The sequence below is a fragment of the Pan paniscus genome, chromosome 13 (assembly GCF_029289425.2).
Source record: "Pan paniscus chromosome 13, NHGRI_mPanPan1-v2.0_pri, whole genome shotgun sequence".
In the NCBI taxonomy this organism is placed as follows: Eukaryota; Metazoa; Chordata; class Mammalia; order Primates; family Hominidae; genus Pan; species Pan paniscus.
The window spans coordinates 105,782,753-105,804,704 of record NC_073262.2 but is presented as its reverse complement, the minus strand read 5'-3'; the positions used below and the strand labels follow the sequence as shown (position 1 = coordinate 105,804,704).

At 41.0% G+C, this 21,952-nt stretch overlaps 1 protein-coding gene across 2 annotated transcripts in view; it reads right to left on the bottom strand.

Moving 5' to 3' along the window:
- Window positions 1–21,952, bottom strand: part of NBEAL1 (neurobeachin like 1) — a 208,991-nt gene that overhangs the window by 27,186 nt on the left and 159,853 nt on the right. For both annotated transcript variants that reach the window (XM_057301476.2, XM_034954834.3), the window contains 5 exons: window positions 18,046–18,176; window positions 15,161–15,270; window positions 9,979–10,096; window positions 8,196–8,293; window positions 5,317–5,433 (listed from right to left, as the gene is read on the bottom strand). In XM_057301476.2, the coding sequence (XP_057157459.1) occupies window positions 5,317–5,433; window positions 8,196–8,293; window positions 9,979–10,096; window positions 15,161–15,270; window positions 18,046–18,176 (574 nt within the window). The remainder of the gene's footprint in view (window positions 1–5,316; window positions 5,434–8,195; window positions 8,294–9,978; window positions 10,097–15,160; window positions 15,271–18,045; window positions 18,177–21,952) is intronic.

Here is a 21,952-nt window from a genome sequence, read left to right as displayed (position 1 = left end):
GTGATTATCTTTTCTCTTCACGTTGTGAATTAATCCAGAGAAGAATGACTTGCATTTGAACAAGGCAAAATGAAAATGGTACCTGAAAAAAACCCATTTATTAAGCCCTTGCTTTCACTACTATCTCTACTTTCTTCACAATTTGAACACCTATGAAGAGATGGCCTACAAAAGGCCTTCTCTTTTCATATTAATACATGGGGAAATACCTCTTACGAGGATGAAAAGGGATTAACAAGTTATTGGTACCCAAGGAAATCTATTGTGTTCTTTATACTGATCCAGATACTGAATGTGTCCTGGAGAAAGCTACTATGTGACATGGTAGGTACAGAGAAGGGCAAATGTGTTGCTGCACCTGCAGATGGAACTTGGAATGTACTATATTACAAGAAAAGTCACAAATGATTAGATAAGATGAAAATAGTTCTATTGGCATTATAGAAGAAATATAGTATTGCATGTCCATCAGATTATGGGTCAAATAGGGTCTCGTGTTGTTTTACATGCAGTAAAGAGTTAACATAGCAGGCCTGAGACTGCCATCATTGTTACAGAAAGGCCTACTTGCAAGACTGGCCTTTGGTTGGCATCTGGGACTTGGCTGGCGAACAGTTCATCCTTACACTGACATAAAACTTTCCCTCAATGACAAGGGTGGCTCACTACACCTAGAGTGTTTGTGCAAATAGTATGGTTTATGCTAAACACTTGTTTTTCTTCTGGAGTTTGGAATTTTGGTATGTGCTAGGCAGAGGGGTGTGTACGTGACCAGCCTCCAATAAAAACCTTAGGCACTGGGTCTCTAATGAGCTTCTCTGACGACAAAAAAATGTGTTTCCACATTTCATTACTGAAAGAATTAAGTAGATCTTATGTGACTCCACTAGGAGAGGTCTCTTGGACACTTGTGCCTGGCTTCCCCTGGACTGCACACCATGTGCCTTTTCCCTTTGCTGATGTTGCTTTGTATCCTTTCACTGTAATAAATCTTAGCCATGACTACAACTACATGTTAAATTCCGTGAGTCTTTCTGGCAAATCACTGAACCTGGGGGTAGTCTTGGAGACTCCCAACACATCCTGGGAATTAGTCATAATTTCTGAGCATTGTTTTTATGTGTTCTGAGTTCTATGCAACTAACTTAGATACTTTTGGAAACAACCAAGTTTGTAGAGTTTGTATTGCAACACTAAATAACTATTTCAGTAAACATGGATTTAGGAAAAGAGTGACAGATTAATTTTGAAGTGCTTTCACAAACACGTGAAAGCATGTACCAAAATACAGTGGTGTACCCCATAAAACTGTTTAATTATTACATCAATTAAAAAATACAGTGATGCTTACTACAATATTGTTCATTTGAGTAAAATGTATTATAAAGCTTTAACTGTTTTTTTTTTTTGAGATGGAGTCTCGCTCTGAGTGCAGTGGCGTGATCTCGGCTCACTGCAAGCTCTGCCTCCTGGATGCCATTCTCCTGCCTCAGCCTCCCGAGTAGCTGGGACTACAGGCGTCCACCACCATGCCCCGCTAATTTTTTATATTTTTTAGTAGAGACGGGGTTTCACCATGTTAGCCAGGATGGTCTCAATCTCCTGACCTCGTGATCTGCCGGTCTCGGCCTCCCAAAGTGCTGGGATTACAGGCGTGAGCCACTGCGCCCGGCCAAAGCTTTAACTGTTATAAAACCCATAAACATTTTTTACACTACATTATCAAAAAATTATATTTTTTGATAATTCATTTTCCCATGGTATTGAATCTGAGAAACACGCTGCAGTGATATTGCAATGCAGGGTTTTACAAACTACAGCCTGTGGGACAAAGCCAGCCCACCACCTGTTTTGTAGGCGGTGGGTGAGCTAAGGATGGGTTTTATATTTTTAGATGATTACATTTTAAGTGGTTATATATGTATCTACAGAATATCTTTGAGTTTGCCTTTTGGCCTGCAAAGCACAAAATATTTACCAGTTAGACCTATCTCACTGCTGCATACTTTTCAAATACGTTATTATTTGAGACAAGAAAGAGTTTACCAGCCTCTGCTGTATTGCAGAGACTGTTCAATGTATATTTTCAAACTAATCTTAGTAATTTTTTATTTTCAATTTTCTTTTTGTGAAGGGTTAATGCTATCTGTCCTAACCACATTCATAGGTATGAATGCATTTTATTTTATTATTTTATTTATTTATTTATTTATTTATTTTTATTGATAATTCTTGGGTGTTTCTCACAGAGGGGGATTTGGCAGGGTCATGGGACAATAGTGGAGGGAAGGTCAGCAGATAAACAAGTGAACAAAGGTCTCTGGTTTTCCTAGGCAGAGGACCCTGCGGCCTTCCGCAGTGTTTGTGTCCCTGGTTACTTGAGATTAGGGAGTGGTGATGACTCTTAATGAGCATGCTGCCTTCAAGCATCTGTTTAACAAAGCACATCTTGCACCGCCCTTAATCCATTTAACCCTGAGTAGACACAGCACATGTTTCAGAGAACACAGGGTTGGGGGTAAGGTCACAGATCAACAGGATCCCAAGGCAGAAGAATTTTTCTTAGTACAGAACAAAATGAAAAGTCTCCCATGTCTACTTCTTTCTACACAGACACGGCAACCATCCAATTTCTCAATGTTTTCCCCACCTTTCCCGCCTTTCTATTCCACAAAGCCGCCATTGTCATCCTGGCCCGTTCTCAATGAGCTGTTGGGCACACCTCCCAGACGGGGTGGTGGCCGGGCAGAGGGGCTCCTCACTTCCCAGTAGGGGCGGCCGGGCAGAGGCGCCCCTCACCTCCCGGACGGGGCGGCTGGCCGGGCAGGGGGCTGACCCCCCCACCTCCCTCCCAGACGGGGCGGCTGGCCGGGCAGAGGGGCTCTTCACTTCCCAGTAGGGGCAGCCGGGCAGAGGCACCCCTCACCTCCCGGACGGGGCGGCTGGCCGGGCGGGGGGCTGACCCCCCCACCTCCCTCCCGGACGGGGCAGCTGGCCGGGCAGAGGGGCTCCTCACTTCCCAGTAAGGGCGGCCGGGCAGAGGGGCCCCTCACCTCCCAGACGGGGGAGCTGGCCGGGTGGGGGGCTGACCCCCCCACCTCCCTCCCGGATGGGGCGGCTGGCCGGGCGGGGGGCTGACCCCCCCACCTCCCTCCCGGACGGGGTGGCTGGCCGGGCAGGGGGCTGACCCCCCCACCTCCCTCCCAGATGGGGCGGCTGGCCGGGCGGGGGGCTGACCCCCCCACCTCCCTCACGGACGGGGCGGCTGGCCGGGCAGAGGGGCTCCTCACTTCCCAGTAGGGGCGGCTGGGCAGAGGGGCCCCTCACCTCCCAGACGGGGCGGCTGGCCGGGCGGGGGGCTGACCCCCCCACCTCCCTCCCGGACGGGGTGGCTGGCCGGGCGGGGGGGCTGATCCCACCACCTCCCTCCCGGACGGGGTGGCTGGCCGGGCAGAGGGGCTCCTCACTTCCCAGTAGGGGCGGCCGGGCAGAGGCGCCCCTCACCTCCCGGACAGGGCAGCTGGCCGGGTGGGGGGCTGACCCCTCCACCTCCCTCCCGGACGGGGCGGCTGGCTGGGCAGAGGGGCTCCTCACTTCCCAGTAGGGGCAGCTGGGCAGAGGCGCCCCTCACCTCCTGGATGGGGCGGCTGGCCGGGCGGGGGGCTGACCCCCCACCTCCCTCCCGGACGGGGCGGCTGGCCGGGCAGAGGGGCTCCTCACTTCCCAGTAGGGGCGGCCGGGCAGAGGCGCCCCTCACCTCCCGGACGGGGCGGCTGGCCGGGCGGGGGGCTGACCCCCCCACCTCCCTCCCAGACAGGGCGGCTGGCCGGGCGGGGGGCTGACCCCCCCACCTCCCTCCCGGACGGGGTGGCTGCCAGGCGGAGACGCTCCTCACTTCCCAGATGGGGTGGCTGCCGGGCGGAGAGGCTCCTCACTTCTCAGACGGGGCGGCTGCCGGGCAGAGGGGCTCCTCACTTCTCAGACGGGGTGGTTGCCAGGCAGAGGGTCTCCTCACTTCTCAGATGGGGCGGCTGGGCAGAGACGCTCCTCACCTCCCAGACGGGGTCGCGGCCGGGCAGAGGCGCTCCTCACATCCCAGATGGGGCGGCGGGGCAGAGGCGCTCCCCACATCTCAGACGATGGGCGGCCGGGCAGAGACGCTCCTCACTTCCTAGATGTGATGGCGGCCGGGAAGAGGCGCTCCTCACTTCCTAGATGGGATGGCGGCCGGGTGGAGACGCTCCTCACTTTCCAGACTGGGCAGCCGGGCAGAGGGGCTCCTCACATCCCAGACAATGGGCGGCCAGGCAGAGACACTCCTCACTTCCCAGACGGGGTGGCAGCTGGGCAGAGGCTGCAATCTCGGCACTTTGGGAGGCCAAGGCAGGCGGCTGGGAGGTGGAGGTTGTAGCGAGCCGAGATCACGCCACTGCACTCCAGCCTGGGCACCATTGAGCACTGAGTGAACGAGACTCCGTCTGCAATCCCGGCACCTCGGGAGGCCGAGGCTGGCGGATCACTCGCGGTTAGGGGCTGGAGACCGGCCCGGCCAACACAGCGAAACCCCGTCTCCACCAAAACCAGTCAGGCGTGGCGGCGCGTGCCTGCAATTGCAGGCACTCGGCAGGTTGAGGCAGGAGAATCAGGCAGGGAGGTTGCAGTGAGCCGAGATGGCAGCAGTACAGTCCAGCTTCGGCTCCGCATGAAGGGGAGACCGTGGAAAGAGAGGGAGACCGTGGGGAGAGGGAGAGGGAGGGGGAGGGGGTGCTATAATTTTCTACATAAAGATTTTACAGGCTGGGTGTGGTCGAATGCATTTTATAATCACATTCTGAATTACTCAATTTAATATGTATATTTAAACATTTGAATTTTTTATTTAAACTCTTTCAATTACACCATTAACTACTCCTGTTTTACTAGACTACTCATTCTATCAATTAACAATGGACTTATTAGGATCTATTTTATATATGAGCAGACATTATAATTAAGAGCTATTAAATTATTATCTCCATCTACATATCATCTCGATTGTCACAAGAAGCATTTTAAGTCAAATTATTTATTCTTCTTCGTCAGGAAAATGTGAAGTAGATGAAAGAAAGCCAAGAAAAACAGTTCAGACTACCACTCAGCAGCAAACAAAAGCTTCCAATAAAAATGTTTTAAAAATCCAACAACAGATTATTACAGTATAATTTACTATCTTGAATTAAATATTATAATCCTTACTTCCCATTAAATAATAAAAGAACTTTAAAATGTACAGAATTTAGAGAAAACTCTTTTTGATATTACCAAGTAGGATATTACCTCTATAAAAAATGACTTGAGTTCAGGAAGGTGTTGAAACAGGTTTAGGGCTGAAGTGTCTATTTTGGTTGGCTTCTGCACTGCTTCTTCTGCTGATAATCTTGGAGGGTGTGGTTCCTTCAAAATAATTTTAAGGAAAAACAATTCCATATCTATATTATTAATCTCTCACTATGTTCCTTCATATACACTAGGCTCTAGCTACAATGAATTACATACCATGCATTGTTGACAATTACAGGTGTTGGCTCAGATTCTCTTAGCAGAGATACTACTTTTTTCATTTCTTTGGAAACCCCACTTCTACTTTAAAGTTTTTCTTACTGATATCTCTCCTAAATTTTTAAGTCAGAATGTATTATTCTCTTTTATTATTTTTCCTTGGCAAATAATTTATATTTTAATTATAATTTATTTCTTTCTATATTGGATTACATATAGTTGTTTATGGTCTGTCTTCCCCAGCTAGGTTATAAGTGCCTTAAAGCTAGAGAAGCCTTATTCATTTTTGGATTTCCATACTAGACTAGTATCTTACACGTTAGATGCCTGGTAAAATTAAATGTAGTATTCAGAATTCAGAATGTATAATTTGGATGAATCTTTAATTCCTTGACAAGATCAAAATGTCAACACTGGCTGGGCGTGCTGGCTCACACCTGAAATCCTAGCACTTCGGGAGGCTGAGGTGGGCGGATCACTTGAGGTCAGAAGTTCAAGACCATACTGGCTAACATGGTGAAACCCTGTATCTACTAAAAATACAAAAATTGGTCAGGCATAGTGGTGTGCACCTATAGTCCCAGCTACTTGAGAGGCTGAGGTAGGAGAATCGCTTGAACCCACAAGATAGAAGTTGCAGTGAGCCAAGATCGTGCCACTGCACTCCAGCCTGGGTGACAGAGTAAGACTCCATCTCAAAAAAAAAAAAAAAAAAAAAAAAAAGAAAGAAAGAAAGAAAGAAAAAAAGTCAATACTGTCAGAATCAAATTATAGGTACTGCTGCATACTTTTCAAGTAAATTTTGTTCTTCCTCAACTTTCATGTCAGAAACACAGAACAGTATCATCTATAAATATGAAATAAATGGCAAGTAAAATGAACATTTCAAAGGCACAGTTAAAAGGCAAAACAGAATTCTATCTAAAGTAAATTCTTGCATCTCTACAAAAAAATATTGATTATAGGCAATAGATGTGAAAGCTGTAAGTACTAAAATATTTAGCTTTTAGATCGGGTGCGGTGGCTCACACCTGTAATCCCAGCATTTTGGGAGGCTGAGGCAGGCAGATCACCTGAGGTCAGGAGTTCAAGACCAGCCTGCCCAACATGGCAAAACCCCGTCTCTACTAAAAATATAAAAAATTAGCCAGGTGTGGTGGCGGGCCTCTGTAATCCCAGCTACTTGGGAGGCTGAGGCAGGAGAATCGCTTGAACCCAGGAAGCAGAGGTTGGAGTAACCCGAGATTGTGCCATTGTACTCCAGCCTGGGCAACAAGGGCAAAACTCTCTCTCAATAAAAAAAAATTAGCTTTTAATAAATATTATTCACTTTATTTCAAATCAAAGGCTGATTTTTGTATCATTTTCATCACAATAAAAACTAATTAGCACCACTTGTAAAACAAAAAGAAAGGTAAAACAGGTGTGAAAATATGATAGCATCTATTTCAAAGCCCTGTGAAGCATTCTGTTTTAGTCTGTTACTTTCGCCTTCTGATTGTACCAGAAGGTAAGGGATAAAGCATTGACTTCACATATGACTATTCTGTAAAAACCAATGTTGGAGGTTCCGAGCAAACTGTTGCTAAGGAACAGTAAAAATTACAAAGCTTAGCCCAATTACTGTATTGACAGAAGTACACCTATAAGTTAGAGCTTAGATACACTACTGTTGTAATAGCTGTGGCGATTTCAATTCAATACTGTATTCAAGAGCGATACAAAGATGATTAAGAGAAAGTTGCTGCCTTTAATGTATTTATAATGTACTGAGGCAAATGGATAAATATATAGCTTAAGGCAGAAAGTGTCCTAATTAGGTAGCAAATAAAGGCCCATAAGAACATGTTAAGAGATCTAGTTTAACGGGGGCTTACAACTACTCATTCAGAGGAAACATGGCATGCTAGAAAGGCTTTGGAGTTAGATGGTCAGACATATAATCCTAGTCACTTTCTTGTTGTGTAAACATAGAAAAAGTATTTAATTTCTCAAAGGCATTATAGGCTAGGTATTACCTTCTGTGAGGCTTGGCTTTAACTCCTAAAAAATGAGGATAGCTGAATTTTTACTATGAAGATTAGGTAAAGTACCTAACAAACACAGTGATTGCTTAAGAACATATCTAGTTAATAAATGATATTTTTTTTGTACATTCTACATCACTAAATTCATATACTGAAAAAGATCAAGACATCTTTGAAAACTACCATTAGATTAATTTCCATTAATCTAAACCTGTGTGTCATCAGGAAGATAATGATTTAATTTCAGATACCAGTATAGGGAAAGAAATATATGTAGTAATATTTAATAATTTGATTCTACATTTTAAATATTCTATAATTTGATTCTTAAGACTGGGTTTGGGCTCTGGAAAGCAAGTGCCTTTTTGGGCAGATGTTAGCTATTAGAAGTTTTACATGTGGAATGAGTCCCAGCATGAGGACAGTTTTAATGGCATACCCTAATAGGTACTCAGTTTTTCCTCTTGGAAATAATATAAGACTTTCTGAGCAAATAGAAATCTTTCTGTGACTGAGAGTAATTGGCTATATACATGGATCTTGACTGCAATATTTTGTTATGTACTTAAATCTACTTCTTAAGTTGACTTAAATCTACTTCTTAAGTTGTTGATAACGCATATGACTTACCTTTAATAATTGACAGGGTGTTTGCCCAAAATTATTAATCATCCCTTCTAAGGCTTTTCTTTCTTTCTCATCTGTTAAGGCATCCAGATCCACAGCTCCTAAAACCAGAAGAAGTCAACTTACTATAGAGTGAAAACAAATCAGCAAGCCACATCACTGATTAATGTATCAGGCTCATTGGTGTGTGTGTGTGTGTGTGTGTGTGTGTGTACACACATCTTTTTTTTTTTTTTTTTTGAGACAGAGTCTTGCTCTGTTGCCCAGGCTGGAGTGCAGTGGTATGATCTCGACTCACTGCAACCTCCACCTCCTGGGTTCAAACAATTCTCCTCCCTCAGCCTCCTGAGTAGCTGGGACTACAGGTGCGTGCCACCACGCCAAGATAATTTTTGTATTTTTAGTAGAGACGGGGTTTCACTATGTTGGCCAGGCTGGTCTTGAACTTCTGACCTCAGGTGATCTGCCTGCCCCAGCCTCCCAAAGTGCTGGGATTACAGGCGTGAGCCACCACCCTGACCTCATTGGTATAGTTTCAATAAAATATTATTCCATTCTTCAATTTACAACATTGTGAAAAGGTAATTCAAAAAAATCAGCAACTCATCAAACATTAAATATATATAAAAATTAGCTAAAATATTTTAAGCAATTGAAAGTTAAATGATATTCTATGAAGGTTTCTATTGGGCCAGGGGTGGTGGGTCACGCCTGTAATCCCAGCACTTTGGGAGGCTGAGGCGGGAGGACTGCTTGAGACCTGGAGTTTGAAACCAGCCTGGACAACAAAGTGAGACTTCATCTCTCTAAAAAATTTTAAAAATTAGCTGGGTGTGGTGGTATGCCTGCAGTTCCCAGCTACTCAGGAGGCTGAGACAGCAGGGGCTGGTTGACCCCAGGAGTTCCAGGTTGCACTCAACTATGATTATGCCACTGCACTCTAGCCTGGGTGACAGAGCAAGACCCAGTCACAAGATAAAAAAATAAATAAATAAAATTTTCTTTTGCAAAAATACAAATTATACTCAGAGTACACCTAATTGTTTTGGTTATGATAGCCAAACTCAAATAAGAGTAATAACTACACAAAAATACTGCTTTAAGTTATTGCTTGAAACAAAGGTTTCAAAAGGTAATATTCTGGTTAACTGATTATACTCAGCCACACCTAATATGGATTGTTACACGACTAGTAATTGGCTAAACTAGGTAAGTCCAAGCTTCTAACAGCCATGCAATACTTTCTCCTTACAAACCTATTACCTGAATGGATCTGGTATGGCAAAAATATGCTCATTTACTAAAAGTCTCTCATAACTTCACACTATTCACAATCTTTAGAACTATTAGTCTTCTTAAGGATTAGTAAAGAACTACTTTTTAAAAATCATTTTAAGGCCATCAGAAGATATTCTTGATTCTGAGCTAAATAATGCCATCATATGTATCATTTGAAGAATCTGTTATTTGTAACTTCAAAGGCCTTGTTTCAAAATCTGCTACTGTTTAATACTGAATATTTAATGTTTGACTCAACTGGATAGGACAAATATATTAGAGATCAAAAACTTTTATGATGTTAATAAGTGACATTTATAATTAGATTGGCATATATACACTTAACTACTATTACAAAAAAAGCAGCGGTCTCTTAATCTTTCAAGTAAAAAGATGTTTTTAAAATGTAGTCTTTCTGATATTAAATAGGCTTCAAATAACTGTAAACATATATTAAGCAACAGTTTCTATCAAGGTAAAGCAAGAGAAAAAGTGTATAGATTTATACCTTCATAACTACAATAATAGAAAACGTTGAGTGCCTCTACTGCAGCTGGTCCCCTCTGTTTATAGCCAAAGATCAGATCTATCCATTCATGAAGATGAGCTGAAACATATTCAGACTCCTAGAAAAAGAATAAATTTAATAATTAATATAGAGATATCTTCCAACTACATTGTAAATTCAGTTCTTTAAAAAAGTAAGGACAAATGAAACATTTCCACACACAAATCTTTCTGGCAGCAAAATAAAATTATCTCAAAATAATGGCAAGCATTTATTCAATATATACTACATATATTAACTATTCCTGTCTACTATAATGTAGATATATTTATTAATATTAACATATGCATTTCCTAATAGGTGAATAAAACACAAATATGCTTATAACAGCCCAAAAACAACAACAAAAGAGCTAAAAGATAGATATGGAATGCATCTCTGTGGCAAAATTTCCATTGAAATAGTTGTCTAGAAATTCAATTCAAGAAAAAAAATATCAATTTAAGGAAACAATGAAACCACACTTAGGTGGAAAAAATGGCTGCAAATCATTCTCTCCCTCACAATAACCACTTACTAAGAGGAGGCCAGGGTGGCAGGTAGAGACCTCCTGTAAATTACTAGTGATAATTTGAAAGACAGTGAGGAAATTGTTATTGGAGACAGGAAAAAATGGGACTCATGTTTCAGTTACAGGAAAGAAAGAATGAACTCATGAATTTGGGTGTACAGACTTCCAAACAGTACATTTTAAAGTGCCATTTGGCTTCTTTCAGATGCCTATGATAAAGTGTGAGAGCAGTAAGATCGGTTAAAAAGTGAACTATTTGATTTTTTTTGGGGGGGGACGAAGTCTCTCGCTCTGTCGCTGAGGTTGGAGTGCAGTGGCACAATCTTGGCTCACTGTAACCTCCACCTCCCATGGGTTCAAGAGATTCTCCTGCCTCAGCCTCCCAAGTAGCTGGGATTACAGGCGCCTGCCACCACGCCCAGCTAATTTTTTGTATTTTTAGTAGCGATGGGGTTTTACCATGTTGGCCAGGCTGGTCTTGAACTCCTGACCTCAGGTGATCCACCCGCCTTGGCCTCCCAAAGTGCTGGGATTACAGGTGTGGGCCACTGCACCCAGCCAAAAGTGATTTGTAAGCACAATTTAAAGAAAATATTAAAAAGCCAGATATTGCTGGATTCAAAAAAAAAAAAAAAAAAAAAAAAAAACCATTGCAAGAGCCAGGCATGGTGGCTCATGTCTGTTACCCCAGCACTTTGGGAGGCCAAAGCAGGTGGATCGCTTGAGCCCAGGAATTCAAGACCAGCCTGGGCAACATGGCGAAACCCACTCTCTACAAAAAATTAGCTGGGAATGGTGGTATGCACCTACAGTCCCAGCTACTCAGGAGGCTGAGGTGGGAGGATCACCTGAGCCCAGGAGGACACGGCTGCAGTGAGTTGTGATAATGTCACTGCACTCCAGTCGGGGGACATTTCTCAGTCCCGGGATCTCTAGAGGGCAAAGACTCTCAAAATGAGAAACTGCCTAAGGCAACTATCAAATCAGAATGTCACCAATAAAATATGGTCTTGGATAAAAGTTTAGTTCAAGGGTTTGGCTGTAAAATAATCTGTTGAGACCTCAGAAAGATTTAAGGTTGTGTCCCACAGACCTACTCAACTAGAAAATAGAGTGTCTAGGAATCTTAAGAGCATTTTTCCATAGTAGCCACCCATCCAGCCCAAAGTAGAGAAGGGACTGTTTGGTAATGTTGAATGGCTTTTGTCCAATAGAGCTGACACATAAGAAACCTATAAAGCTTTAAATGGAATTAGACTAGTTTAGAGTAAAAGAGAGAAACTGTTTAAAAAAGAAGAGAGACCTTTGGCTTTCAATTCACTGTGGTTAGGAAAGAGGCTGACAAAGATACTCCTGTAAACAAAGTTTTATTATTTATTTATTTATTTTTATGGAATAAAAAGAATGACTTAGTGGGGAGCCAAAAGCTCAAAGGTAGAACCAAGAGCCACTGAGAACCCCTCTCGGGAGACAGGACTGGACCCTAACAGAAGATCTGAGAGCATGTCCTTACTGGAATTCTGAATTGCTATAAAACAGTATTTGTATTTGTGACTGCTAGGAGCCTCCTGCTTTTCTCCTCCTTTTGAATGGGAGTGTCTGTTTATAAGTTCTCTTATCCTTTCATACCACTGTTGTTATGTGGGGGCAAATAACTTTTCTCTTTAGTTCAGGCTTCAGATCCAAGAGGAGCCACATCTGAGTAGTTTCATCCACACACAGACTTGACTTAGATAATGAGATACTGAATTTTAGGCCTCAAGCCTTAATGCAGAATAGCAAACTACTGTCTGTGGGTCAAATCTGAGTTGCTGCCAGATTTGTAGATTAGTAGTAGAACACAGCCACATCCATTTGTTTTTGCAGTACAATGGCAGAACTGAGTACCTGTGACATAGATCTTATGACCAACGAAGATTTACTATCTGTCCCTTTACAGAAACAATTTGCCAATTCCTTCCCTAATGAGATAAGAGTTTTGGGGGAAGGGTGTCTTGAGAGGAAGTGAATATATTTTGCATGTAGGAGGAAAATAATTTGTGACCAGAGGGCAGAATACATGTTGATTTAAGATAGCTACAAATTCTTTCTCACTGTTAGCACTGAAAGATGGAGCTCAGTTTCCCTCCTCTTCAATCTGGCATTGATACTGTTACTGCTTAAACATTACAAAGTGGCAGAAGTTATGCTATGAAGAAAGAGTGGAAGCTTCCACTTTTGGGGAGCACTTAGCTGCCAGGTGAGGAGTCTGACTACCCAGTTGGAGAGGAGATATCCTGACATTACATGGAGAGGGAGAAAAGCTAGCATCCTACCGTTTCGATGCAGTTTTCAGATGACTCCAATCCCAGCTGCGATATGACTGCTACTAACTGCATGAGAACCTCAAGCAAGAGCAGCAGAATTCCTCAGTTGAGGCCAGTCAACCCACTGAACTGTGGGAGATGATGATTAAATGGCTATACTTTCTTTTTATTGTTATACTTTTAAGTTCTGGGATACACGTGCAGAACATGCAGGTTTGTTATGTAGGTATACACATGCCATGGTGGTTTGCTGCACCCATCAATCCGTCATCTACATTAGGTATTTCTCCTAATGCTATCCCTCCCTTAAAATGGCTACACTTTTAAGCCACTGAATTTTGGAACAGTTTGTTACTCAGTAATATATAATTGAAATATATAATTCTAATATCTTATTAATAGGGTTGTGAAAGCTGTATGGATAAAAATGGAGTCCCTTATGCCAAAACCTAACAAAATCCAGTGGAGAGTCCATCAAGGAGGAGCTCTTATGCATACATGCCTACATGCCTACAATAAAGACTATGACAAAGACACTCTGAAAACCACAACCATACACCAAGAATACTTCTGCGAGGATGTCTGCCCAGCAACTGCCTGTTCAACCTTGGACTAATGCCATCCTTGTTATTAATCCGTGTGGTCAAGGATAATTGTTTCAAAACAACTCATGTAAACTTCCTCACTTTACCTTTAAAAATCCTTGCCTTCCTGGGTACATCTCTGGTCCCTAATGGTTCACCAGGGCACAGGTATTATCAGACTGCAATTCATCATTCATTCCCAAATAAACTCTTTTTTTTTTTTTTTTAAAGATACAGGGTCTTGCTATATTGCCCAGGCTGGTCTCAAACTCCTGGGCTCAAGTGATCCTCTCACTTCAGCCTCCCAAGTAGCTGGGACTACCGGTGCACACCACCCACACTTGGCTATACTCATTTTTGCTTTTCTAAATTTTTTCTAAATTCCTTATTCATGCATAGGGTTAAGGCTTACAAATATTATAATCAAATTCTGAATTTTATAAATATATACTTATTTTATAAATATATAATGATAGAAAATGTTTCCAAGTACTGGCTTAATTATTTTCAGAGTCCTCCAACATTTCAGTTTAGGTAAAGAATAAAGTGAGCTACTGTGGGGAAAAGTGGAGCCATCAATATCATCTGCAAGATAGCAACACAATAACCAATGTTAAACTAACCCTCACTAGTCCTTCAATTCCAAATTAGGAAATTTAACTAAAAACTAATACTTTATTTATTTATTTTTGAGATGGCTTCTCGCTCTGTCTCCCAGGCTGGAGTGCAGTGGTGCGATCTCAGCTCATTGCAACCTCCGCCTCCTGGGTTCAAGAGATTATCTTACCTCAGCCTCCTGAGTAGCTGGGATTACAGGCACCCGCCAACACACCCACCTAATTTTTGTATTTTTAGTACAGATGGGGTTTTGCCATGTTGGCCAGGCTGGTTGCAAATTCCTGACCTCAGGTGATCTGCCCGCCTTGGCCTCCCACAGTGCTGGGATTAGAGGCGTGAGCCACTGTGCCCACCATTTTTTTCAAGTGGCATTTAGGGTTTAGCTGCCTTTTTTTGTTTGCTTCTTTTTTTTTTTTTTTTTAGACAGTCTCGCTCTGTCGCCCGGGCTGGAATGCAACGGCGTGATCTCAGCTCACTGCAACCTCAGCCTCCTGGGTTCAAGCGATTCTCCTGCCTCAGCCTCCCGAGTAGCTGAGATTATAGGCATGCGCCACCACGCCTGGCTGATTTTTAAATTTTTAGTAGAGATGAGGTTTCACCATGTTGGCCAGGTTGATCTCCGAACTCCTGACCTCAGGTGAGGCCTTGGCCTCCTTGGCCTCCAAAAGTGCTAGGATTACAGGCGTGAGCCACTGTGCTTGGCTTAGCTGCCTTTCTTTTAGAAGCTTAGTGAAATCTTTCAGAGAAAACAAAAATGTACTCATCCTTATTAGATTTGAAATAAATGTGAAAACTGTAAAACACCAAACTACACCAGCTTGGTGACTGGAATATTTACATACACAGCAGATGGACATTTTACAGAGCTGAAATGTTTAATATTTTGCTATATATATATATATTTATTCATGGTACTATACTATAGTCTCATTATATCAGAAGATTCATATCCTCAAAATAAATTGCTATATTGTACTTTCTAAAGTCAGCATATATAATAGATTACAAATTAATCTAGAAAAATAACTAAGATTATCCCATCCTCTGGAAAACATATCTTTTATCTTATTATTCTGTCTAATAACTAAATGCAAAACTCTTACCAAAGCTTTCCTATGTTTATAGATGAAATCTTCAGCTGATTTAGCCCATTTCGGGAGAATGACATCATTTACTAATTCTTTGGAAACTTGTAGACGACCCAAGTTAAATTCTAAGACATGTAAAAAGAAAATGTATCAAATCATTTTAGATTATAATAAACGAAGTAAAACAAACACTAATGAGGGCACATTCCTAAGCAAAACATATTTTTTCTTTTAAAATTCTTATCTATTGGAGTACATACCAGTTAATTTAAAAACAAAAATAACTAGTTTTAAATTAGCTATTATAAGGTAAATCAGAGTAAGAATTAAGTTGTTAAGCAAAAAAAGTGGGGGAAACTATAGCTACAACCCTTATTTTAATCAGACCAAAATGCAAAATTAAGTTTTCTTCTTACACTTAAAATAATGAGAGGGACACAGTCCCTCTAATAGTAAAATACAGCTCCTTAAAGCTTTTTGGTGTAACTCATACCTTAAGCTCACCTACTGGAAGAGTTATATTTGTCTGATGGAAGAATAATATTTACATACCACTATTCTAAATAGATACTTGCATAATAAAGATTTGCTCATAGGTTAGAACATGGCATTTTGATAAAATTTCCCCAAATATGAGGTTTTTTTTTGTTTACACAACGTGGCAGGGGAGAAGGGGGACTGTTAACACAAAAGAACTTCAAAAAAGAAGGCCTCAAAATACCAGTATGCTGCCTTAAAATACCAGTGTATCACAAGTTGGAGAGGAGTTTAAATGTCATAAAATGACAGAATGCACAGGGTCTTTGGTTTTATGTTAAACCCATTACAGTGTAGCAGATGTTATTCGTTGCCCACCTGATAGTCATTCCCTCTTTTTATTTGCTAGCAGAACCTTTATTTCATTCAAGTGTCCATCTCTGCCCTATATTTCATGCCCATTCCAGGTGACTGGTCTAGGGGTTGGTATATGACCCAGTTCTGGAGAGTGAGGAGAACTTATGAGAAAGAGTTTCTCACTCTTAAGAAAGGACACAGTGGATTAACAGCCTCACTTATTTCTGCGATACTGTTGGATCTGCCTATGATGCCTAAAACTGCATTAGGCATTTGTGACCATGAGAGGAACTAGTCAAAGCCAAAATACTCAGAATGGCAGAGTGAAAATACAGAAAAAAAGTTGGCGCTGATGATGCTAAACTATCTGAAACTACCATACCTCAGGATTTTTATTATGGGAAACACTAAAATTTCCTTATTTGCACAATTTTGAGTTGGTTTTATTAAATTTTTTTCCTAAAGGCATTCTGTTTTTCTTTGCTTTTTAAGTTTTTTATTCTTAAAGGCATTCTAATTGATACATTTGCTTTCTCAAATGGCTCATTTCAAAGAGGCAATGTATAGCTAGAAGTGGAGGCCATCAGGACAATGGTGCTAAAGATAGCAACTAACTCTGATATAAATTGTTAAAGAGTACCTTATAAATTCTTTATCCAAATGTAGTCTGCTCATCCCTCCTATTCTAGATACTCTGCTTCAGAAGAATCCAGTCCAATAGCTGACTGAGAGTTTAGGATCAGACTCAGACAACAGATTTACCTCATTTTCTGAAAGTCACCAATTCTGACTGCCTTACTGTGATGCCCTGCCTCCAACAGCTTGTTCCAGAGTTCATGGTCAAAGTGACGTTAAGCCCTGGATATATTCTCCACAGTATGACAAATAATTGTACTGAATAAATGAAGGGTCAAACACTAACATTACATGTTAGGGCAGGGAAAAAAGTTGGTAATAACCCTTTAATACTGTGGAACCTCCCTAAAGAACACCAATAATAAAAATATTGCTAATTTCCTTATTTGTACTTAAAAGTAAATGTAAAACTACCTCACAGAAAAAGGAGTTGGACATTTAAAAAGGTATTAATATTTAACTCCATACTTCTCTACTTCAAAAACATAACATAAATTTTCAAATATTACAGTAACTTATATCCTGTCATTTTAATTTGCCTACTCTTGCATGCTCTAAATCAGGAGTTACCAAATTTTTCCTATAAAAAGTCAAAGAATAAATATTTTTGGCTTTGTGAGTGTTATCATATCTGTTGCAACTACTCAAATCTGCCACTATGCTTACTTTGAAAGAAACCTTCTATGATACAAAAATGAATTGGCTGGCCGGGCATGGTGACTCCCACCTGTAATCCGAGCACTTTGGGAGGCCAAGGTGGAAGGATCACTTGAGTCCAGGAGTTCAAGACCAGCCTGGACAACAAAGTGAGACCCCATCTCTACAAAAAAAAAATTGCAGGCATGGTGGTGCAGACCTGTAGTCCTAGCTACTCAGGAGGCTGAGCTGAGAGGATTACTTGAGCCCAGGAGGTCAAGGCTGCAGTGAGTAGTGATCACAGCACTGCATTCCAGCCTAAGGGAAAAGCGAGACCCTGTCTCAAAAAAAAAAAAAAAAAAAAAAAAAAAAATTGACTGGCTGTGTTCAGTGAAACTGTATATATAAAGACATGAGTTTGCCCATGGAGTTGGTTAACAGACCTGTAGTCAGCTGATGATTAGTCTAAATCCTCACCTTATCTAACTCAAACACTTTTAACCTAAGTGGTATATATAGCTGAAATAGCATATGGTCATTTTTGCTTCCCTAGTAAACACTGTAGTCTGATAAATTCTCTTACTGATTCAAATTTGACTCCTTTGGCTTAGTTCCCTATAGCACTTCCCTGGAAGGTAAGACTCATAGCATTAGTTCAGCCCTGTCACTAAGTAATCCACATACAGAATGAATCTTAAATAATCTACAGGATATTACAAAAATGTCCTGAAAGACATTTTTGAGGCTCCTCCATTGGGACCTGCTAGTCAAATTTTTAATCCTCTATTTCTTACGATTTTGATTTTCCAAAAACTCTGGGAAATAGAAGAATTCAGGAATAAGTTCTTTAACATCATATGGATTATCCATAAGAGCTTGCCAGGTAGCAGGAATAGAATGGAACTGTCGATCTGCACAGTCAAACCTGCATGTAGAAATTAAAAGAGAAGTAAATATTGAATGAAATCAACAACAGGACATGAAACAAAACTTTTAAACTTCCTTCAGGGTTCCTAATGATTAGAGGTACTGTTTTCTGAATCTCCTCTTTGATGCCTACATGTACAATTTACTCTCCTTATTATGATAATCTCTATCTTTCATATTGTGTTGTCAGGAACTAAATACTCTAATTTTAATCACCAGTAGCACCTTAGTTGAATTAGTTGAAAACCAAATCACACTGGAGAAAAATTTCAAATAAATTAAATATAATCTTAAGAGTCTTTTTAGGGCTGGGTACAGTGGCTCACGCCTGTAATTCCAGCACTTTGGGAGGCTGAGGCGGGTGGATTACCTCAGGTCAGGAGTTCAAGACCAGCCTGGCCAACATGGTGAAACCTCGTTGCTACTAAAAATACAAAAATTAGCCAGGCGTGGTGGCACACACCTGTAATCCCAGCTACTCGGGAGGCTGAGCCAGGAGAACTGCTTGAGCCCGGGAGGCAGAGATTCCTGGGAGATTGTGCCACTGCACTCCAGCCTGGCTGACAGAGCAAGACTCTGTCTCAAAAAAAAAAAGGCATTTTTGCTGAATAAAATTTATTATAGAAAGTGAATGTTATTTCAATATTTGAAAATCAGAGTATAAATATGATTATAAACATTATAGTATCAATATACTTGGTTAACAGATCTATAGGAATGCTGCTGATTTAATCACTGATATATAAATATTTTTACAAACTCTTCCTCTTAAAACCAGAGAGTGAGTTAGGGAAATAACTCTGTGGCTAAAGCTTTTATGTTTTACTTGCATAATCTATAGTCTTATTTTAATATTATTTAATTTTCAATTAATTAATTTTATGTATTTACTTATTTTAGAGATGAGGGTCTCACTATGTTGCCCAGACTGGAGTGCAGTGGCTATTCACAGGCACCATCATAATGTGCTACAGTGTCAAACTCCTGGCCTCAAGAGATTCTCCCACCTCAGCCTTCCAAGTAGCTGGGACTAAGAGGCCCAGGCCACTGCTCCTGGCTTAATTTTATTTATTTAAATTTAATCATGGGCACTGCGTCTATAGTAGCTGAATGAAGCTCAAATGGATATGCTGCAATTGTATTATGCTTTCCCTAATAAAACAACAGTATAAATCCCTTCTGTTTTATTTCATTTGATATTGTTTTCCTGGATTTATTAAGTATTTAATGGCCTTGAGTCTAAGGTAAGGCTATGCTACAAAGAAAAAAAGTGACATTAATGACCAATTTGTCTCTTGTGTTTTACACCTATTTAATCTTGGTTTGAAGCAGAGCTGATCTTAACAGAATTTTGAATTTAATTATAATTTAATTATAGACATCTGACCATCTAAAACATTTCAGTATATAGTATATTCAAGAAGAGGTATAGTTTTGAGATAAAATTAACATATAAATTGCTCGTTTTAAGTGGATGATTCAAAGGTTTAATTCAGTATATTCATAATTGTGCAACTATCATCACAGTGAATTTTACAACATTCTCATTACTCCAAGAAGAAATGTTGTACCTGTTAGCAGTCACTGCCCATTCACCCTACTCCCACCCCTGGAGACTGCTAATGTACCTTATATCTCTATGCCTATTTTTATTTCATTTTGCCTATTCTGACTATCTGTGTATTTTGGACATTTCATGTAAGTCATGTAATATGTGCCCTTTTGTGTCTGGCTTATTTCATTTGGCATAATGTTTTCAAGGTTCATTCATATTATAGCATGTATCAATACTTCATTCCTTGAATTCATTCATGGCAAAATAATATTCCATTGTATGGATATATCACATTATTCATTTATCAGTAGATGGACACTTGTTTCTTTCTACTTTTTGGTTATAAATTATACTGGTATGGCCAGGTGAGGTGGCTCACACCTGTAATCCCAGCACTTTGGTAGGCCATGGTGGGCAGATCACTTGAGATCAGGAGTTCATGACCAGCCTGGGTAATATGGCAAAACCCCGTCTCTACCAAAAATACAAAAAAGTTACTTGAGTGTGGTGGTGCACACCTAGAATCCAAGCTACTTTGGAGGCTGAGGCAGGAGAATCGCTTGAGCCTAGGAGATGGAGGTTGCAGTGAGCGGAAACTGAGCCACTGTACTCCAGCCTGGACGACAGAGTGAGACTCTGTCTCAAAAAAAAAAAAAAGAAAAAAGAAAAAAAAAAGGCTGGTATGAACATTTATGTACAAATTTTTGTGTGCATATATGTCTTCAATTATCTTAGGTATGTATCTAGAAGCGGAATTTCTAGGTTATACAGCAATTCTATATTTAACTTTTTTATTTTTTTTTTTGAGATGGAGTATTGCTCTGTCGCCCAGGCTGGAGTGCAGTGACATGATCTTGGCTCACTGCAATGTCCGCCTCCCGGGTTCAGGCAATTCTCCTGCCTCAGCCTCCAGAGTAGCTAGGATTACAGGCACCCACGACAACGCCCAGATAATTTTTGTATTTTTAGTAGAGACAGGGTTTTACCATGTTTGCCAGACTGGTCTCGAACGCCTGACCTCAAGTGATTTGCCTACCTCAGCCTCCCAATGTGCTGGGATTATAGGTGTGAGCCACCACACCCAGCCCCTCTATATTTAACTTTTTGAGGAACTGCCAGACTATTTTCCACAAAAGCTACACCATTTTACATTCCCACTGGCAGTATTTATAAGGTTTCCAATTTCTCCACATGCTCTTCAGCACTAGTTATTATTTGTCTTTTTTATTATAGCTATCATAGTGGGTGTGAAGTGGCATCTCACTGTGGTTTTGATTTGAATTTCCCTGATGACTCATGCTGTTGAGCATCTTTTCATGTGTTTACTGAACATTTGCATATCTCCTTTGAAGAAATGTTTATTTAGATCTGTTGTCTATGTTTTAATTGGGTTGTCTTTTTATTATTAAGATATAAGAACTCTTCCCCCTTCCTCTTTTTTTTTTTTAATAGAGATGGGCGTCTCACTATGTTGCCCAGGCTGAACTTGAACTCCTGGGCTCAAGCAATCCTTGTGCCTCAGCCTCCTGAGTAGCTGAAGTTATAGGTGTGTGCCACCTCACCTTGAGTGTAAGGGTTTTTTATATATTCTAGGTACAAATATATAAAAGTCCCTTATCAGGTATAGTTTTCATTTCTTTTCTTTTCTTTTCCTTTTTTTTTTTTTTTTTGAGATAGAGCTTTGCTGTGTCACCCAGTCTGGAGTACAGTGGTGCAATCATGGTTCACTATAGCCTCGACCTCCTGGGTTCAATCTATCCTCCCACCTCAGCCTCCCAAGTAGCTGGGACTACAGGTGCACACCACCACACCCGACTAACTTTCTATTTTTTGTAGAGATGGGGTTTTGCCTTGTTGCCTAGGCTGATTTCAAACTCATGGGCTCAAGTGATCCACCTGACCTGGCCTCCCAAAGTGTTGGGGATTAAAGGCATAAGCCAACATGTTTGGCCAGTTTTTACTTTCTTGATGGTGACCTTTGAAGTATTATACAATCTATTTTTGAAGCTTTGTAAAAAAAATCATTTAGTCATAAAATTATTAAAAGCTGAAAAGACCTAGTTATACTTTATTGCATTTTTTTTTTTTTTGAGACAGTTTCACTCCTTCACCCAGCCTGGAGTGCAGTGGCACAATCTCAGCTCACTGCAACCTCCGCCTCCCATGTTCAAGCGACTCTCATGCCTCAGTCTCCTGAGTAGCTAGGACTACAGGCATGT